This window comes from Rissa tridactyla, chromosome 7, assembly GCF_028500815.1.
Source record: "Rissa tridactyla isolate bRisTri1 chromosome 7, bRisTri1.patW.cur.20221130, whole genome shotgun sequence".
NCBI classification, from domain to species: domain Eukaryota; kingdom Metazoa; phylum Chordata; class Aves; order Charadriiformes; family Laridae; genus Rissa; species Rissa tridactyla.
In genome coordinates this window covers 52514084-52532950 of record NC_071472.1, presented here as the reverse complement: position 1 = coordinate 52532950, position 18867 = coordinate 52514084, and the positions used below count along the sequence as shown (strand labels likewise).

The 18867-nt window shown below is 42.3% G+C and overlaps 2 protein-coding genes across 2 annotated transcripts in view; one reads left to right on the top strand and one right to left on the bottom strand.

The window, feature by feature from the left end:
* SSH2 (slingshot protein phosphatase 2) overlaps positions 1-464 on the bottom strand; it is a 103453-nt gene extending 102989 nt beyond the window's left edge. Inside the window, exon 1 of the mRNA XM_054209042.1 lies at positions 246-464. Within this exon, the coding sequence (XP_054065017.1) occupies positions 246-308 (63 nt within the window). The 5' untranslated portion in view covers positions 309-464. The remainder of the gene's footprint in view (positions 1-245) is intronic.
* EFCAB5 (EF-hand calcium binding domain 5) overlaps positions 135-18867 on the top strand; it is a 43936-nt gene continuing 25203 nt past the window's right edge. Inside the window, exons 1-7 of the mRNA XM_054209045.1 lie at positions 135-375; positions 6993-7078; positions 7189-7495; positions 10380-10955; positions 15229-15385; positions 16052-16115; positions 17935-18005. Of these exons, the coding sequence (XP_054065020.1) occupies positions 10390-10955; positions 15229-15385; positions 16052-16115; positions 17935-18005 (858 nt within the window). The 5' untranslated portion in view covers positions 135-375; positions 6993-7078; positions 7189-7495; positions 10380-10389. The remainder of the gene's footprint in view (positions 376-6992; positions 7079-7188; positions 7496-10379; positions 10956-15228; positions 15386-16051; positions 16116-17934; positions 18006-18867) is intronic.

Here is an 18867-nt window from a genome sequence, read left to right as displayed (position 1 = left end):
GCGACGCGAGGGCCCCCGTAGGGGTGTCTGACCCCCTCTGAAGGGACCGGGGGGCAGCGGCGGGTGGGCCGGGGGCGCTGAGGCGGGTGGGCGGCCGCCCGCCGCTGCCCACACGGAGCTGTCAGGGCCCGGCGGGAAGAACGGGCGGGGGGGCACGCATGCGCGCCGCCGCGCGCCGGACCCTAACGGCCACCAACCGCCGCTCTCCCCTCAGCGCCGGGCCGGCGGTTGGCGGGCGGACTCACCGAGGCGCAAGGGCTGGAGGTGGCGCTGGGGGTAGGCGAACGTTGTACCGTGACCAAAGCCATCGAGGAGGCGGCGGTGGAAGCAGCAGCAGCAGCGGGGTTTTCCCCCCCCGACCCCCGTGGCGGGCCGGTGAGGGGGCCTTTACTCCATGGCAGGCACCGGGAGGGCGGGGGGGAAGCGGAGGTGGCGCGGCGCCGGCCGCAGGGGGCAGCAGCTCCACGCGCGCCAACGGCCTCTCGCCGACTGAGGCGCGCTGGGGCTGGGCCGGCCGGGCACAATAAGGCGCCAGGGCGCATGCGCCAGCTGTCAGCGCGGCACCGCCTTCCCCCCCCCCGCCAACGGCCGGGTTAACCCCTGCCGCGCCGGCCCACGGCCTGGAGAGTGTGTGGGGAGAGTGTGTGTGTGGGGAGGGTGTGTGTATGGGGAGAGTGTGTGTGTGGAGGGTGTGGGGAATGTGTGGCGAATGTGTGTGTGTGTGCGTGCGCGCGCGGCCTGGAGTGTGTGTGTGGAGAGTGTGGGGAATGTGTGTGTGTGTGCGGCCTGCAGCATGTGTGTGGAGCGTGTGTGTGTGTGTGGAGAGAAAGTGTGTGTATGGAGAGTGTGTGTGTGCGTGAAGAGTGTGCGTGCGTGTGGAGAGAAGGAGAGTGTGTGTGTGTGGAGAGTGTGCGTGCACCCTGGAGACGGTGTGTGGAAAGTGTGTGTGTGTGTGAAGAGCGTGCATGTGTGTGGAGAGGGAGAGGGGGTGTGTGTGGAGAGTGTGTGTGTGGAAAGTGTGGGAAGTGTGTGCGTGGGGAGAGCGTGTGTGTGGAGAGTGTGTGTGTGTGTGTGGAAAGTGTCTGTGAAGAGTGTGTGTGTGGGGAGAGTGTGTATGTGCCTCTGGGTGTGTGTGTGTGCGCGCATGTGTGTGTGTAGGGGGGTGTCTTATCCTTCCCATTCCAGCCTCTCAATTTAGGAATAGGTGACAGCTTGGCCTGCAGCCTCCCAGAATGTGGGGTGGGGTTTGTTTTTTTTTTTGGAAGCCCATCCTGCTGGGAGCTGTGACAATGTGTATGGCACCCTACTTGGTCTAAATTGGCCTTAACGTTCACATAATGTAGCTTTCCCTTGGATTAGGGAGCAAAAGTAACTCTTTGGTAGTGAAAACAGCATATAACACCTATTTATACATCAATGCACAAGCCCGAACACCAAAAAACTAGTCTTAACTAGTATAGAATCATAAAAAAGTTTTGTTTGGAAGGGACATTTAAAGCTTATCTAGTCCAACCCCCCTGCAATGCGCAGGGATATCTCCAACTAGATGCTCAGAGCCCTGTACAAGCTGACCTGGATTGTTTCCAGGGTCGGGGCATCTCCCACCTCTCTGGGCAACCTGGGCCAGTGTTTCACCACCCACATAGTAAAAAAATTCTTTCTTATATCTAGTCTGAATCTCCCCTCTTCTAGCTTAAAACCATTACCCCTTCTCCTACCGCAACAGTCCCTGCTAAAAAGTTTGTCCCCATCTTTCTTATAAGCTCCCTGTTGCGGTTTAACCCCATCCAGCAACTAGGACCACGCAGCTGCTCACTCACTTCCCCGGCTGGCATGGGGAAGAGAATCAGAAGAGTACAATAAGGAAAAACTCATGGGTTGAGATAAAGACAGTTTAATAGGTAGAGCAAAAGCCTCACATGCAAGCAAAGCAAAACAAGGAATTAATTCCCTGCTTCCCATGGGCAGGCGGGTGTTCAGCATCTCCAGGAAAGCAGGGCTCCATCACGCGTAACGGTTACTTGGGAAGACAAACGCCATCACTTCGAACATTCTCCCTTCCTTCATCTTCTCCCAGCTTTATATACTGAGCATGACATCCCATGACATGGAACATCCCTTTAGTTAGTTGGGGTCAGCTGTCCCGGCTGTGTCCCCTCCCAACTTCTTGTGCCCTCCCAGCCCTCGTTGGCAGGGTGGTGCGAGAAGCAGAAAAGGCCTTGAATGCTCAGCAACAACTAAACTCATCCATGTGCTATCAAAAGTATTTCTCATCCCAAATCAAAACCATAGCACTACACCAGCTGCTAGTAAATAAGTTAACTCTATCCCAACTGAAATCACGACACCCCCTTTAAGTACTGAAAGTCTGCATTTAAAGCATTCAAACATCGCCAGAATGCAATAATGCTTGACAGTTTGGGTTCTGGGACAAAGGGACAAATACTATTAAGCTTCATTTGTTTTGCGGTTTCAGCCTGGTGCTATCAAATTTGTGGGAATGTTGGCAAGGAGGTAACTGGGATCGAGAATTGTCTTGGGCATCTAATGACGACGCTACACATGACAAACAGAAGCCAGTCTAAATATTAAATAGAGCAAACTTCTTTGTCAAGAGCGTGTATTAACCCATTGATTCCTTTTAAGCACTTGGTCCATATTGCTTTCATCTGCTCCGCAGACTGACAGGACTGTACGAGACTCTTTTGCCCCTGTAAATCTAAGCACCAGAGAAGCCACACGGGAGCCCTTTAGGCCATTCCCCACTGCCCTGCAGTTCAAAATAATGAGCAGGGCGGCTCTGGCAGCTGGGCTTCACTGCAATGAAGAAGCCAGGCTCCCTAATGAGGCATTTTGCCTCCTAGCGGACAGGAGAGGATGAAGGACGTGCTCCCTAAACTGGGCTAAAGCTGAGCTTACAGCAAACCAGGATTTTGAACATGAAAGAGTCCAAAAGAGCCCCCAGTGGGATCCGAGCACATGGGGAGAATAAGCAAAACACATAGGTAAACAAAGAGTCATTGTCCTGCCCTTTACCGCCATCATGTTGTTATTTTGAAACACAATATTTATGGAAAGTGTGCTAGCAGCGCGCTCTGATTTATGGCACAGAGGTCAAGAAAATGCCTTCCAGACCCCTTTTAAATTAGTATTCCCCAAGTTCTGAATATTCCACAACTTCCCAATAAAACAGTATCTTTTTCTGAGCAGCCTCTTGTCCGGTCCCTCCCTCACATTTATTTAGTAAATGCCTTATCTTTTCTGTGGGCAAATCTGCCATACAGATGTGGTTTTGGTGTATCTGTATGGCAGATATAGATTGGCAAAGGCTATTCCAAACACAGACATCCTTTTGCCATTACAGATATAGCAAGCTGCGAGTGTTGGGAGAAGGAGGTCTGCTCTGTGCTTGTGAGTCGCCACATACCTGATGAATGCGTGTGTGATCCTTTCACACTTTCAAATGACATAGCTAGGCCAGTAAGGCTGTTAGGTATAGCTACAGAAATAAACTCTGCCTTCCAACAGAACTTCTTGCCTATCGATATTTGCTATGTATTCCAGCTATGTAACTAAACTGCATAACATATGTTTTTCAGGCCATATTATTCAACTTTTTATTTTGTTCATACCCAGCTCAGGAAAGAACAGAATTAAAACGTTAACTAAAAACGTCAGGGATCAACAACAAAATGGAGCCCATGGGAACCTTTTCTTTTCAATAATTTTAAAGATTATGTAGGTTTGCTGCTACATTCATTGTAGATGGTCTTTGTTATATTTTACTCAAATGTGGCGTTTGTTCTCCTAACTACTTTTTTTCTGTGAAACTGAAAAAGTGCTTTGTCTCCTGGCAAAGCGTTTCTTTCTTTGAGGTAAAAATGATCCTGCCTCACTTAGTAGTCTCTTGGAGAAGGTTTTGGGAACATAAGAAGCAGGGACTCAAGTGCTTGGCATATACAAAGCATGGTGAAGCTTAGCAGAGAGATTCTTTGTGGCTACCAGCCACCGTGTTGAGGTGGTAGCCAGATACGAGGCCATCCTGCTTTAAGGTTTTTGCCATGATTTTCAGTGGAAGCAGGAGTCACATTTGAGGATGAGAAAGTTTTTTCTTCTCTGGCATATGACAAGAATCTTAATGCTTTTCGCCTTTCTCTAAAGCATAATATCTGGATTATTGTATTGTTTCACACCAATGGATTCCTGTAAATATAGGGCTGCTTCAAGGCATGTAGCTTCTGTTCAGGTATGTCTGTGCTGATGGGGAGGAGAGGTGGAAGACCACAAGTTCCCAGAGTATTGTAGCAGTTCCCTCACCTGGGACTGGTGTTTCATTCTGGATTTTGAGCAACAGTCATGCAGGGATTACCATGAAGAAATGATTATTCAAACCAGCTTCCAAAATAGGCTTTTGTGTAATTTTCATATATCTGATAGCTCTTCCAGCTATTTGAACAGCAAACATTTTTAAAAAACATTTACCACAAGTAAATAATGGAGTTGCTATCTACAGTTAGCTAAAGGTCCAACATATCAGTTATTAACTACAATAATCACAGATTGCAATGGTTCTCTGAGCCATTAGAAAGGTATAATTTACATGTGCAATGTTTTTTAACAGCAGAATTTAAATGCGAAGGAGGAAGCTATAAGGCAGATGTGTTCTGATTGAAAAGAGCAATTAGAGGGCAGCCTGTGGTCACAGCATCATGGTTGGTACAAAAAAGAGACTGGAAGCCTGTGGCCTTATTCTTCCCCGTGCTGAAAGCACTGTGGTCAGCACCTGCAGCTTTAGCCCAATATATCATTTAAAGGATGTGAAGCTATACATGAGCTGGTTTTGTATGCATTTCCAAAACTGACTGTTTTCTTTCTTTAATACACTGCAAACATTTCTCTGGCTAACACAACTTATTATTACTACATGTCAGGGCTTTTAATGCATAATCTTGGCATCAGCTGCAAAAGGCAACTGAGTGCTCCCAAAATGTATCTATCTTACACAGAAAACCAGAAAAAGATAGAAGAGGCAATTCCAGCAAAACATCTGTGATGACATATTCAGCCCATTATTTTGTCAACAGTGCAAGTATTTGATGGCATAATAAAAGGATACACTTTGCTTAGCAAAAACATTAAGGGATAACAGCCAAGTTAAATAGGGGGCGATTAAAGGTTTGCTTAACCCACGGGATTCCACTTCCAGAAAAATAAAAATAGAGCTGTTTTGATCCCTCCTTCCAAGTTCTATTTGCTCTTGTTTGGGGGTTAAAAAATCACTTTAAGAAAAGGGAGAGTATTTTTTTTTTAATTTATGTTTCATACTGAAAAAAAGAAAAAGTTTTGTAAGTTAATCATAATAGCAACACAAATCTGAATTGCAAAGGAAAAAAATCAAGCCCACCTGGGAGAAGAGATAACAGGAATTAATCATGTGCAAACTGCTTTGAGGAAAAAAGAACACAATCCAGTTTAAAGCCTCATTTTAAATTATTCCTGTGCACTAATTTTCTGCTTCATTTTATTGACATAATTGATGCTATACTTCAACACATCTTGGAAATACACTGCAATGAGCGTATTTCCTTCTGATACATGTTTTTTCAAACAAATGGCAAAGAAGCGACAATTTATTACAGCATATTTTTCACATGAAAGTTGACTGTTTTTGTGGGGTTTTTTGTGCTCTTTCTTCTCTGCAAGCAAATACTGATTTCTAAAATGAAGTCAGTGTTGTAGTGTCTATGGCATATTACTACACTGGTAAGCTTGGCATTCCAGTGGTATTTCAAAGTGTCCAGAAGAAAGATTTTTTTTCAGAGAGACGCTTAGCACAGATGGCCAAAAGCATCTATAGAAATTGCAACCATCTAATTTTTCTGAAATATGTAGAGGAGTACATAGAGGAAAATAAATGTTACCGGGTACGGGCACCAGGAATTTCTATAATGTCCTCCTTTCCAGAAATGACAGTATAAAAATAAAATAAAAATTGAGGCTTTTGACTGTGCACTAAAGTACAATTGTTATTGTAATTTCTGAGCAAATTTCCTCCCTGTAAAAAACCTGTACACAGCATGCACACTTTCTGACTTCTATGACAGGTCTTAGGAACAAAACTAAACCTGTTTTTTACAGGCAGCATAAATGTTGTGCTGGGTTGATGTTGGGACTCTGGGTGTGTGTCACTTAGAGCTATTTCCAGTTCCAGAGTTTTATCAATTAATTGATATTTACCTTGGTGTTGCGGCTGCTGTAATAAATAACGAGTGACTTGATGAAGACGACAAAGAATGACATCTTTGAGTCCGCAATTAAAACTCCAGAGTTCCTAAACTAGAGAACAAATGTGAGTTTGACATCTCTGCACCAAATTTTGGAGAAACTCTGTTATTTGTATTAAACCTCCTCTATTTCAATTTTGTCACAAGCTCATCTGGCCCATAAAATGGAGACTAATACTCTGCTAGAGGGCAGGATATCATGCAGCTGTTCCAATGACAAATATCATAGATAAAGTCACAGTTGAATTTTCATGCAGGTAGACAATCCAACGATCATGCCTCTTACAGTGCAAAATACAAAGAAAGAAACAGCCTTAGATAAACCTTGTTTCCTGGCAGAAATTGCCATAAATTTCTCAGTTGGAAGTCCTGCATAACACCAAGGAAATCACTGAACAGGCTCCTGATTTACATCAGTATAAATGAATGCAGAATGGCTGTTGTAGATGTTTTTGTCTTTTCCCTTCTCCTTTCTCTGTGTTGCATATTCTTCAAGAATATAGGACAAATTATTAAAGGTGAGTCATCAAATTCCTTTAGATTCAGGTTTAAAGGCAGTCTAACAAAATGGCACTATAAACTCCCCCCTTATTAGTGCTGTGTGTGCCTTTCCTACAAGACTGCTTCAAAGCGACACAGTTCTTTACAAAAAAGAGAGCCTGAAAACATATAAATTGAGTTGGTAATTAATTTCTTTTTATCTCTCAGGTGCTCACATCTGCTTAATACAGTTCTCAATTCAGCTTGTAATGGACTCAGGACAGTTCTGGACTTCGTGAACCTTGACTCTGAAGGTAAACCTCCTGTCACTGGGCACCTGTGGATTCTCTCTCTGACTGTTTGTGCCCTCAATGTTGTCTGCTGCTATTCATAGTCTTTTTTATTTATTTTATTTTATTTTCAGTCATGTGATGCAATGATCTAAGTTCAGTACAGAAGAGCCTGTTGGGCTGCCAAAGCTAAAAGAGAACCTACAGCGATTCTGAGTCGTGGAAGAGACATAGCAACCTTTGGGATTATTGCTTAGCAACTGCAAACACACAGAGGAGTAAAACTCACAGCCTGGCTCCACAGCAGGTCTGAGAAATCCCTAATTCACTTCAAGATTTTTAATGGTTGAGAACAGATGGGCATATATTAAATTCCCGTTCATTTGCAAAGCTGTTTTGAAAGCAGGAGGAATAAGATCTATTTTGATACCTGCTCCAAAGGTAAGAAAAACAGTTCTTCAAAGCTTCAGAAAGCAAAAGAGAAAGTCTTTTTACATTTTAATTGTATTGAAAAGAAGATCATGTATGAAAAGGGTATTGGGCTCTGTGATTGTGGAGATAGACATGCTCTATGAAGCACGTTAGGGAAAGGCAGAACTATTTCTGAGTGACAGAGTGTCAACGAGATTGGACTCTGTTTTTGAAAAGACTTTTGTTAACTCAAACATCTCCAAAATGTTTACCTAGACAAACTTTAGTCTTTCCTGTCCCTGTCCCACCCTTCAAAATTCCCTAACAGAATAACAATGAAATCATAAAAATCTTATTTATGAGCAGATACAGGTTTTGCACAGAAAACGGAGAGATAATCTTTTTGTACCTGCAGGGATTCCAGCAAGAACATTTCTCTCACAGAAAAGGAGCCAGGAAAGTGGCATCCTACTAAATAATGAAAAGCTTATCTTGCCTTCAGCTTGAACAAAGGCTTACAGGAAACTTTATATCACATTTAAAATTTCCTGGGTGTTTCTAAACCTTGTCTCTGTGCACTGTGCTTACTATTATTTGGACAATCAAGCCTCCACTTGGTAATGTCATAGGCCTTGAGAGCTCTATATATTATGGGACAAATTCTCAACTAACGTAACTCAGCACTGAAGTTCATGAGCCAATGGTGTCTTATACAAACTGGAGGTGTGTCCCTGTAATCCTCCACAAATTCCAAGTTTCAGGGCCTGAATCTAGCACTCCTTTGTTGTTTATTTTAACAATTATGTGCTGTTTGTATGTTCTTCCATACCCTCTTAGTCTCCTTTTATCTGTCCCGCATTAAAGCAGTGGGCATAGTCCTCTATGCCTTGCTTCCATTCTTGGAGCTATGCAAATGCCATGGAATTGAAATAGAACAGTCACACTCAGTTGTTTTTTGTTTTGTTTTGTTTTATTCAGAGACCTAGAGGTACTTTATAAACATTTACCAATCCTCAAAATCATCCTAACACATGGTTGAGAGCAGTGTAGAAAATATATTCATCATTATTCAGAATTGGCCAGCTCATAACGCAGGGTGCAGTTGTCACTTTAACATTGCACAGAAACTGCAGAGTGGTTTCATAAAGGATGTTAAAAAATAACGTAAGTATTTGAAACTGCAAGAACAGTTTATTTTGGCACAACAAAACCAGCTGATTTGGCCTGTGACCAGAACATTTGGTTAACACCCTGCTTTGAACCAGAAACAGTCTGGTTTTACAGCTTATTGAAAGAAACTCACCTAAGCAAGGAACAATTTGACAGGGTTGATAGGTTTCCCTTTCTACTATTATAAATCTGGTCTCCTTTACAGCTCGTGTCCTTCGGTGGCAAAACCAGCTACCATCTTAAAACCCTCTGTGTTGGTCAGGCAGGCAGCTCGATCCATAAATCCATCTCACTCCCCAGCAGGTAATCATCTTTGAGAACAAATTACCGGAAGATGCCAACAAGCCCATCGAGAAAGCAGACATAGAAATTTACTGCTGTGAAGTATCCTACCTATCCAAGCAATATTTGGACTCAGACAATGGTTATAACCAGAAGGTCAGCATATTAGTAATTACATTTGTGTGCCAGGAGGGCTGTAGATCACATTTATGCATTTCCTGGAAGGCTGAACTCTCTTCAGAACAGCTACAAATGCTTAAATATGAAGAGCAAAACATATCAAAAGCAGTGGTATTGCTATGGATACTGAAAGGCCTTAGTGAAAAGCACTTTTAAAAAAGAGCTTGAAAAGGATAGTGTGGCAGCAAGTTCAGAGTGGAGTTTCATCTTTAGTTTGGAAAGGCGTTAGGCTCTCTCTATTAATATCACCCTTCCCTTGCTGTTGTTTAACACTGAGCTGGGGGGTTTGCAGCACGCTGCTGGTTTCTCATGCTTTGAATCAAGCAGTTAGGCAACATTCTGCTTCATTCTGTATGTGTAAGTCCCATTACAGATGCAGACAGTTATGCGTGGAGACATAGAAATAGTTTTCAAACTGTACCTTGTGAGCAACTCAGTTTCTTCCTGATATTTCACAGAATGAACATTTTGAGAAGAAAACTGGAGTTTGGGAAATTGTAAAGGGAGATACCTGCAACTCTCTGTAGGTCTGTCTTTTACAGAATAATCTACAAGATTAAGTGCTTGTGAACAGTTTAATTACAGAGTATATGGTATAGAATTTCCTTTTCTGTAGAAGCTCTGCTGACCCCTACACCTATGTCCTTGTTATCTTAATAAAATGGCCAGAGGAAAAAACAGTTGCCAAAGCTGAAATTAAATAGTCTACGGGACAAGCTTCCTCACTGTTTTTCACAGCTAAGGAAAAGATGAAGCAGAAGGCGGCATGTGGATAGAGAAATCTTGCTGCTAGGCATCTGGTCTTTTCCGTTACTTGCTTCCTTTGTTTCATATCCACTGGATTTCCTGGAGGCATGGAATGGGACCTAAACAGAAATAATGATGGTAGGGGTAAGAGGAACATGCTGGTTAGAACTGGGGGACAAGACTTCTGAGCACTGTTCACCACTTGGTTTCTGAGTCTCTAAGTGACCTGGAATTAATCACTTCTCTTCTGTGTCTCAATTTCTTCACCCATAAGAAAGGAACACACTTATTTAGTTGCTGTGTCTCCAAGGGCTGTTGTGATACATAATTAATCTTTATAAATCATTTACTGATCTTTGAAGTAAAGGGGCTGTATTTATTTAAGAGTACAAAGCAGCAGCAACAATAAAAAAATGAACGCAGAAAAAGAATATGAGTTAATTCCTAACAATAGACTTTCTTCCCGTGTCACCTGCTAGGACGCAGCTGCATCTTTTGTCACTATATAACGCGCTGCTTTTGTTCTGTGTCACAGTGATTGAAGTATGGCTGCTCAGCCAGAAGAAGGAGCACAAACTGCAGGTCTAAAACAGCCCAAACTTGGAGGTAAGAGTATGACTGCCACAGAAATGAAGAGAACGCCGGGGAATGATGAGCTGCCATGTCTTAGTAATCATGCTCCGTGGAAAGACTGTTTTTATGAAAAGGTCCAGCAGAGGTGTCTGAGTCTGCAGGAGACAAAGGCAAAGATGATTCACGCAGAAAAGGCAAAAGAAGAAAAGGTAAAAAAGAGGGAACCCTGTGACTGGCTGTCCAAAGAGTGGTTCAGTGAAGACAAAGAGTCACTAGATACCCGCATCTATTTGCTTGACAAACTCTTACCTACATTAATACCAGGAGTGGAAAAACTGTTAATGGAAGTGGAAAGAAAGAATGTGCTTGCACCAGACAAAGAACCAACCAAATTTAACCCCATTAATTTTCTTGGAGAATATCTGATGAGACATCACCCTCAGTATGGTATTTCTACAAGATCAGGGCCGTACGTGAGAGGAATGAAGATGGTCATGGAGGAGCTAAAAACTGAGATGCCAGGTACAACATCAGAGAGGTGAGAGTTGAAAGTGTGGTTGGTCACAAGACCAGAGCTGGTGTCTTGGTCTGTTTTACAAAAGGAATGGTGTGACTGCAGCCTGGCTGGCAAAGTGTCAACCAAAACGAACCTTGTGGAGTACAGTGTCAGAGGCAGTAGTTGTCTCTCATAAAAACTTGAGATGCAGGATAAATGCCACAACATGTCACACAAAATGAAACACTAGTTATTCCTGTTTAAGGCAATATTCTGCCCTTCACAAGTATATAATTCCTCTTTAGACTCTATCTTAATTAAATATACGGAATGCAAACTGCTTTCAAACCAGTCTAAGTAAGTGACAGCAGTTCTTAAGGACAGGTGTTAGTATCAAAGGACTATGGACTCTTCAGATCATTTCTTCTACAGTCTTCCAAACTTAATAAAAAGATAACCTCTTTTCCTCCTTCAGGATTACTTCTCTTGACCAAACCGACGATATTGTCCTGGCACATCATAGAAACTCCTCCTGGGATTTTTCCTTTAGCCTTTCAGATTCTTTTTTCCCTTTAAAGTAGAAACTATTTTGTATTTTGTGTTGCTTATTTCTGGGGTATATTCTAGGCTGCTTACTTTAGTATAATATTTAATGAATATTGGAAGGGGGTTCCATGCCATCTTACAATATGCTAAGATTAGAATGTGAGTGCATGAGGTGAACAATACTGCTTTCATTTTAATTGCTTTATTCAGAAAAATACAGAAGTGAACATTTGTGTTTATAGATGACCCAGAGGTGATTGTGAATCATGTCAAAATTATTCACTACTAGATCACTTTATTCTATATCTGTGTTTGTAGAATGATGACTTCTATTTGAATGGCAGTCTCTTCTATTTGCATAAATAGTACATACAGCTTGAAAATTGGTTTCAGGGTTTCAGTGTCAGGAATGAGGGAAGTAAAATGCTGAGATGTCTTATTCATAAACTCTAAATGAAGATAATTGAAGTTCCCAGTATTATAATGAATAAAAGAATATGTTAAATCTCTCTCTACCGCTCTGAATTTCTGTCTCTCTACATTTCTAGTCCGCATACTGTTACAGTTCATAGGAACATGCCTTGTGTGAATACAACTAAAGCAGTGTGATAAGTGAATTTCATACAGTCGCTTACCTCCTTTTTCCCCCCAGATAAGAATGATTCTAACAACTGACTGATCATCGCCAATGTGTAACAGCTCAGTTTTTTGGCTTTTCTTCATGAGCAGACACACAGTAGTACAGCCAGAGCTGCTAAAAGATTTTAGATTTTTTTAAAAATTCTTTTAAAATGCTGGTCCACTGAAACAAATGATCCAGGGAAACATCTTTTTCAGTGAGCTTTCACTCAAGCACAGGCTGTTCTGGGGGGATGCTTAGGATGCCAGCCTTGCCACACCTTTGTTTTGGGGACTGTTTCACCGTTCATATTGCTTCACAGAGTGACGCCTGGATGTACAAAGTTCCGAACCATATCTTATTTTTATTTTGCAAAAGAAATTGAATTAAAGCACATAAAATTTCCCTGGGTTTTGGGTTGGGTTTTTTTTGTTTGGTTTTGGGAGTTTTGTTGTTGGGGGGTTTTTTTCCTGCTAAAACACTCTTAGCTTTCATTGTAAATCAGAGCTTATTTCTGGAGGTCAGATTTTCCTGTAGAATGCAAAGTGTTGGCTACCAGTGACATGTTCTCTTGGCCTTGGCTGTTAAGCCCATGTTTACGTTTGGAGACAGGTTCTCAATTTGTAACTATCAAAGCTGATGCAAAAGAAGTGACTATCAAGACTTGTGGAAATCAATCTCTCCGTAGACAGCACTGCCACAGGGATTTATGTAGCCATAGCTGTAGCAGGTTTTGCATATCTGCTGGTAGTAGTATCATGGGATTTGCATTCTCAGCAGCTCCGGATTTACATATTTGTGATGGCTGTATTGTGGGATTTGCATAGGATTCTTAAATCACAGCAGCACAGGGTTTTACCAACACCATGTAGCACTGAGACTCGTAATTTGAGTCACTAGGTTTCTAAACAGGAAAAGAACTTTACAAGAGAAATGCCAGTTTGTGCTTAAAATGTCTCACATAAGCACCAGAAAATGAGGAATGAAATTCTGGCCCAAATGAAGCTCCCGGAAACCTTGACATTACCTTCAGGAAAGGCTGGATTTCACCCCAGGTTCTTCTCTAAAGCTTACCCATCCTCAGTCAGCTCTCTCAGGCTTCCTCCAGTCTCTCCTTAACTGCTGTCTGACTGGGAGTCAAAACATGCAGGAGAACAGATGGGAGAAATTCCTTATCCAAATGGATTGGTACCTGAAACAGAGACGGTATTGGTCCAGGGATGGTAGTCCTTCAGTCTGAGTCACCCATCCTTGTGTGGGAGTTAGGCGGCTGTCTTCCTGAAGAAACATGTTTCATTCTGCAGGGAGAAGTCACCCTCGCTGCCATCTCATCTTTTCTGGAAATGTCTAATACTGAAATGAGCTCGCTTTGAAATGGGCGCCCAGCGCTGTTAGAGCCTGTTGTGCCTTTATCGTCTCGGGGGAAAACATTTTGTCCCAAGCCAGGGACACCAAGCAGAGGATGCAGCTGCCTGGTGGTTTAGGACCCTAGAAATAAATGCGAAACTGCAGCACAGTGCAGGTGCAGCACGCGATGGAACTTGTGCTGGGCACTGCCCAAATTAATCATGGCCTTAGCTCTGCATTCAGCTTTCAGGAGGAGCTGCAGCTAGAAATGCTCTGATTTTCTGTCTGTAGCTTACGTTTGAGAAAAATCTGCTAGTCCATTTAGCTTGGTACCTGCTCCATATCTCCTCTTTGCTGTGGCTGAAGGAGTCAGAAGACAGGAAATTATTTTACCCTTCCCCTGCGATCAAAGTGCCGGAGGCTGAACTGCCTCAGCAGGCACTTGTGCCATGCGCACAATTGATTAAGGAACCCAATTATTCATTAAGAAACATCTGTGATAAGTGTCCATGAAGAACAAATACCTATGATAAAACTGACTGTGATCAAAGTGTATTGCTGTAACGTGTTAAACAGGCCTTTCTATTCATTAATGAAAATATCATTGTTTTATAATTACTAGGATGGCCCCGTAGCAAAAGAAGAGAGCAGGGACAGGATCAGCCCATCTTCACAATATGTGAAACACAGGGAGGGGAAGGGAGCAGAAATCGTTAGTAAAAATATAGTTTCTGGATTAGTGTTTTCTCAGGTACAAAAGAGGAGCAATTCCCCTTACTCTGACCAGCTCTAAGGGTGTACGGGAGAGCAGCTGTCTCAATGCAGAGAGTCCAGCAGCCTCCGTGAGCACGAACTCTGCTCCCCATATGAACTGATCCCTTGGCTTTAAGCATTTTGAACTTCCTAAAAGCTTTTTTTTAACATTGCATGAATGAACAAAGTAAAAACCAAAACAGATGAGTTCAGTGGGATCAATTTTATTCAGTTCTTTCGATGTGCGAAATGGAGGATTGGGAAAAACATGGCTGGGTGATTAGAGAAGCAAAGAAGATGGAAGACGAAAGGAGGTACATTTAGTCCACGCTTGCAAACTCTATGTGTCCAAAATGACGGAGAGGTTGGTGTATTATCCCTGTCTTAAGGCAGTAAGGACTTCATTGTGTGGGACTGCTTCAGAAATTCCATTGAATGTTGTTCTTTGACAGTGAAGTGCTCATGTGAAATGGTACTCAGGCTTTGAGACAAATGTATACTGATGCAATTTTGTTGGTAAATCAAGTGTATCAAAATTAGGCATGTCTGTTCCTGCTGAAATTGAAAGGAAACTGAAGGATGTCTACACAAGAAATGATTAATGCCATTATAAATGTGAAGGTAAAAATTATCACTGTTGAAACTTGACAAACTAAGAGAGCTGTACAGATGATTTTCCCTTAGATATCTACTGTATACTCTACAAGAGGCTCTCTCTACATGCATGTATCTGACACTCAGAGGTTATTTCTGCAGATTCATAGTTACACTAGGTTTCAGGAGATGATACATGTCAGAACATAAATACTCTCACGTCCTTGGAGCTGCCCTCTGAAAACACAGATTAGTAATATCTAGCCCAATAGCCACACTAGTAATTTTGTGTCCCAAACGTCAAGTATTTCTTTGGAGAAAAGTCTGCTTGTACTAAAAGGATAAGAATTTCAGTAAGAAGTTATTTCCTTTCCTTTTGTTCTTCAGTGTAGGCTTAATCTAGCATAAATGTGTTTATGACGGTATCTTTCTAAACCATATTCCCATGTCCTACAGGCTGGCCAGGATGAAGTCTGAGGCAAAGAACAAACGTAAAGAAAAGGAGCAGGTGGAAAATATGAAGTTTCAGGTGAAAGAGATGAGAAAGGAGGCGCTGGCAGCTCAGTTCAAAGAGCGGACAGTGGATGTCAGTGGCAGAGTACCGGTTGCACTGGTAACTAGGGATGATCCTTATTAAGACACTGCTATGATTGTTCCAGACGGGACGAAAGGGAAGATTGTGATAGTGCAGTCTGCCCTGGCATGGCAGCACGGAGCACAAGGATGGGTAATGGCTCTGACATCCCTTAGGGTCAGGGTGCAGGTCGCTGTCTACCACTTAGCCTCCCCAAGCCCCGATTCCTCACGAGCACATGGAAGGATTGCAATGCGTTTTCCACAGACGTCCTGGGAAGCTAAATGGCCTGTGAGGCGCTCAGACACTCCTGAGGCTGTTGGATACATACCTCATCACTGGACGTCCTTCTCTGCAGCTGATTATCCCTCAGAATCCCCTTAAAAACATCTGGGGCAGCAACTCTTGTCCTCCGTTAAATTTTCTTTCTACCCCTGTAACTCGTACAAATTGATACTGCAGCTCATAAAATGTGAGATTTGCAGTAATTGTAATACATCTCTTGGTACAGGCATCTTTCCTGGGAAATTGTCCTGTGGTTACACACAGGACAACAAAGACAAGGTCTACACTTAACAGGGCCCACCTATGTGTGGTAAGAAGAATGGCTGGCCCATACAAGTAATTGTTGCGGGTGATTTATTTTAGTAATTGCCTACTGTTGTCTGCATGAAACAGGCCTTTGACTATTACCTTGATTTGTAGGTTCAGAGTGCCCTGAGGTCTTTTCTGGATGTCATTGCTTCTACTCCCATGGATGTGAGACAAGGTAATTTTTTGACGTGTCTCCTTTAGTTTTATTTCTGTGGTCTGAATTCTGACGCAAACCATGAGCAAACAGCAAATGGATTTGATAATAGAGAAAGAACCTATAAGGATAGTTACACCAGCTAGGATATTAACCACAAATCTTCAGACAGACTGGAAAGAGACTGAACCACCATGTGGTTCATTAATAGGATCTTAAAAAGTACCGAGGTAAGTTTAAAAAATCTTTCAGAGAGATAATAGTATCAGATGCAGGCCTTTTCCACTTACATCCTACATTAGCCAGACATTGCCATCTGCTTATCACTATTTTTAAGAAGCACTGTAACAACCTCCTACTTCACCTGCCCTATCACATGGTGGTCTTGGAAATCCCATGGACAGCCTGGCATACTGGGAGGTATGGAGGAAAGGTAGGATCGAAAAAATTAAAGTCTGACAATGTCAAACCTTTTATGGTTTCAGGGAAAATGCTGAAGCTTATCTAACGCTCCACCAAATCCCACATCTTGTCTAGCTGTTCCCTTTGCCACTCCCAAGCATGGCAGTGACACGGCACAAGGACCTCTGTATCAGAGCACTCAGCACAGAAAGACTTGCATAACTCCTGCCCATTTTACATAGCTTACAGTTGACCTCCCTGAATAATGATAATTGAATAGATAGAGCCAGGAACATTGAAGTGGCAACATACAGCCTCCTGCCAGCCCTTTACATTGATAGCTGTAATGATCATCAATAATAACAAATCTGCCTTTGCTGGAAGATGGGATGATAAGCAGGGAACCTCCAGAGAGCATTTCTGCTGGCTGATGGAGTCACCTCTGTCTAGAGCTTGCCCTTGCTCAGCCCTTTCTATATTACAAAATTGTTCCTCCGAGTAATCGTTCTGTATTGGTAGTACATTGTGCAAATGCCAAACACAGCCCTCGTCCTCCTGCTGTGGTGGCTGTGGTTCTCCAGTGCGAACAGATACTGGGACGTGAGATTGAGAAGGAAGTTTCTGTCCAGATCCTTGCTCTACAGGTGCTTGAGGTTTTTTATGTCATATTTCACTAGTAGTGCAACTCCATTTCTTAATGTATTTAATTCAATAGCATCCAATATACATTAACAGAACATTAAGCTTTGTTTTATAGTTTAATAAAGATAATGTACAGTTTAGGAATGTCTTAACCAATGAGAGATAAATGCATTTTATGGTGGATTTGCTCATCATTCTTGACATATTGTAGAAGAAAGAACAGAAAAATAATCCCAACAGAAATAGTGTGCCTGCGCTCAAAGATCTCATGCAGAAATCTATGTAAACATTTGACGCACTTTCTCACTTCCATTACAGCAGCCCAGAAGATGACCAAAAGATAGTTTTGAGTGTCATCATCAGTAAAAATATTCCCAAAGAGCTTCTTGGGAAAATTACTAGGATTTTCAGGTTCCACTCTTGCAAAGCAGAAGCCACATCCCCAGAATTTTAAGGCAGTTTTATGTTTGTTAAATCCAAAATGGTTTCTTACCTCACATTTGTTGTTGTAAGTACCATTCAAATCATTGCAATTTGCACCAACGTATGTCAAGAATAAAAATGACTATACAGTTCTGGTAAGTGCAGATTCGCAGCAAGAGAAACATGTAAGAATCACATTTAGATAGCTTCTATACAGTCGGATGCTTCAGCTGCTATGTAGGATAGCCTCAAATAAATGTAATCCAACATGAGGAAAAAGTTAATGTAACATACATTATGCAAAAAAATATGTACAATATTCAAAACCACAACAGTTTGCTTTCTAAACCAATATCTCTTTGTTTTTTACTAGCAATCTATGACAGGAAGCTGGAAATTGTCGACACATTGGCAAAAAAAGTCAACATAGGTGAATTCACAGAGGTGAGAGATGAAATAAGAGCACCTGATTCAGAATATGATGTTTACCACAAAGTAGTAGCATTTCCTTGTGGACAGCTGAGTAAGTGAAGGGCTTCATTTCTCCAGCATCCCAGGCAACTGGTTGTATCAGGACATCTCATGTTCCATCTCCATATCTGTCCTCTGCTGTCACAACGCTTCCATTCTGGCCAGCAAGGGGGAAGTATTTTGCCTTCCTTGGAGCTGCAGCCTGTGCCGCTTTCTGAGAAGTCACTCTGGAAGCAGTGGTTTTTAGGACATCCCTCTCAGGCCCTTTCTAGAATGCCAAACCCCTCTGTCACCAATACGTTGCAAAGAGACAAACCTGGAATCACTTGGGAATTCAGATTTTGCATTGGCTGTTCAAGGGAGGTTCAGTGGCCACATATAACCATTAGCCTGAGGTAATTAATACCGTCCCCCAGCTATTGTTATTTCTGATGAAATCCTATTAACCATAGAAAAACCTAGCAAGTAATTAACTGGGATGAGAAGCTCTACCATTTTCTGCCCTGAACTATTTCTGGCCTAAACCACAGCCAAACTGCAACAAATGTCAAAAATGCATGTGAAGCTGAAACCAGGCTGAAAAATATGCAGTTTTAAAATCGAACGCTGTCATTGAGAGATGTCAGAAGTGTGGTTTTAACTCACCAAAATCAAGAAATGTAGTAAGAAGTTTCACCCCTTTACTCTGCTCTTCATCAATTTGAAAACAACCAAATCAGTTCAAACTAAATTTACTTGAAAAACTCTCCAGGCCAAGACTTTGCCAGCCATTTCTACCTACGACAGAGCTAAATTTTATGGCTTAGTAATTAAACCTGTGAAAAAGGATGTTTAG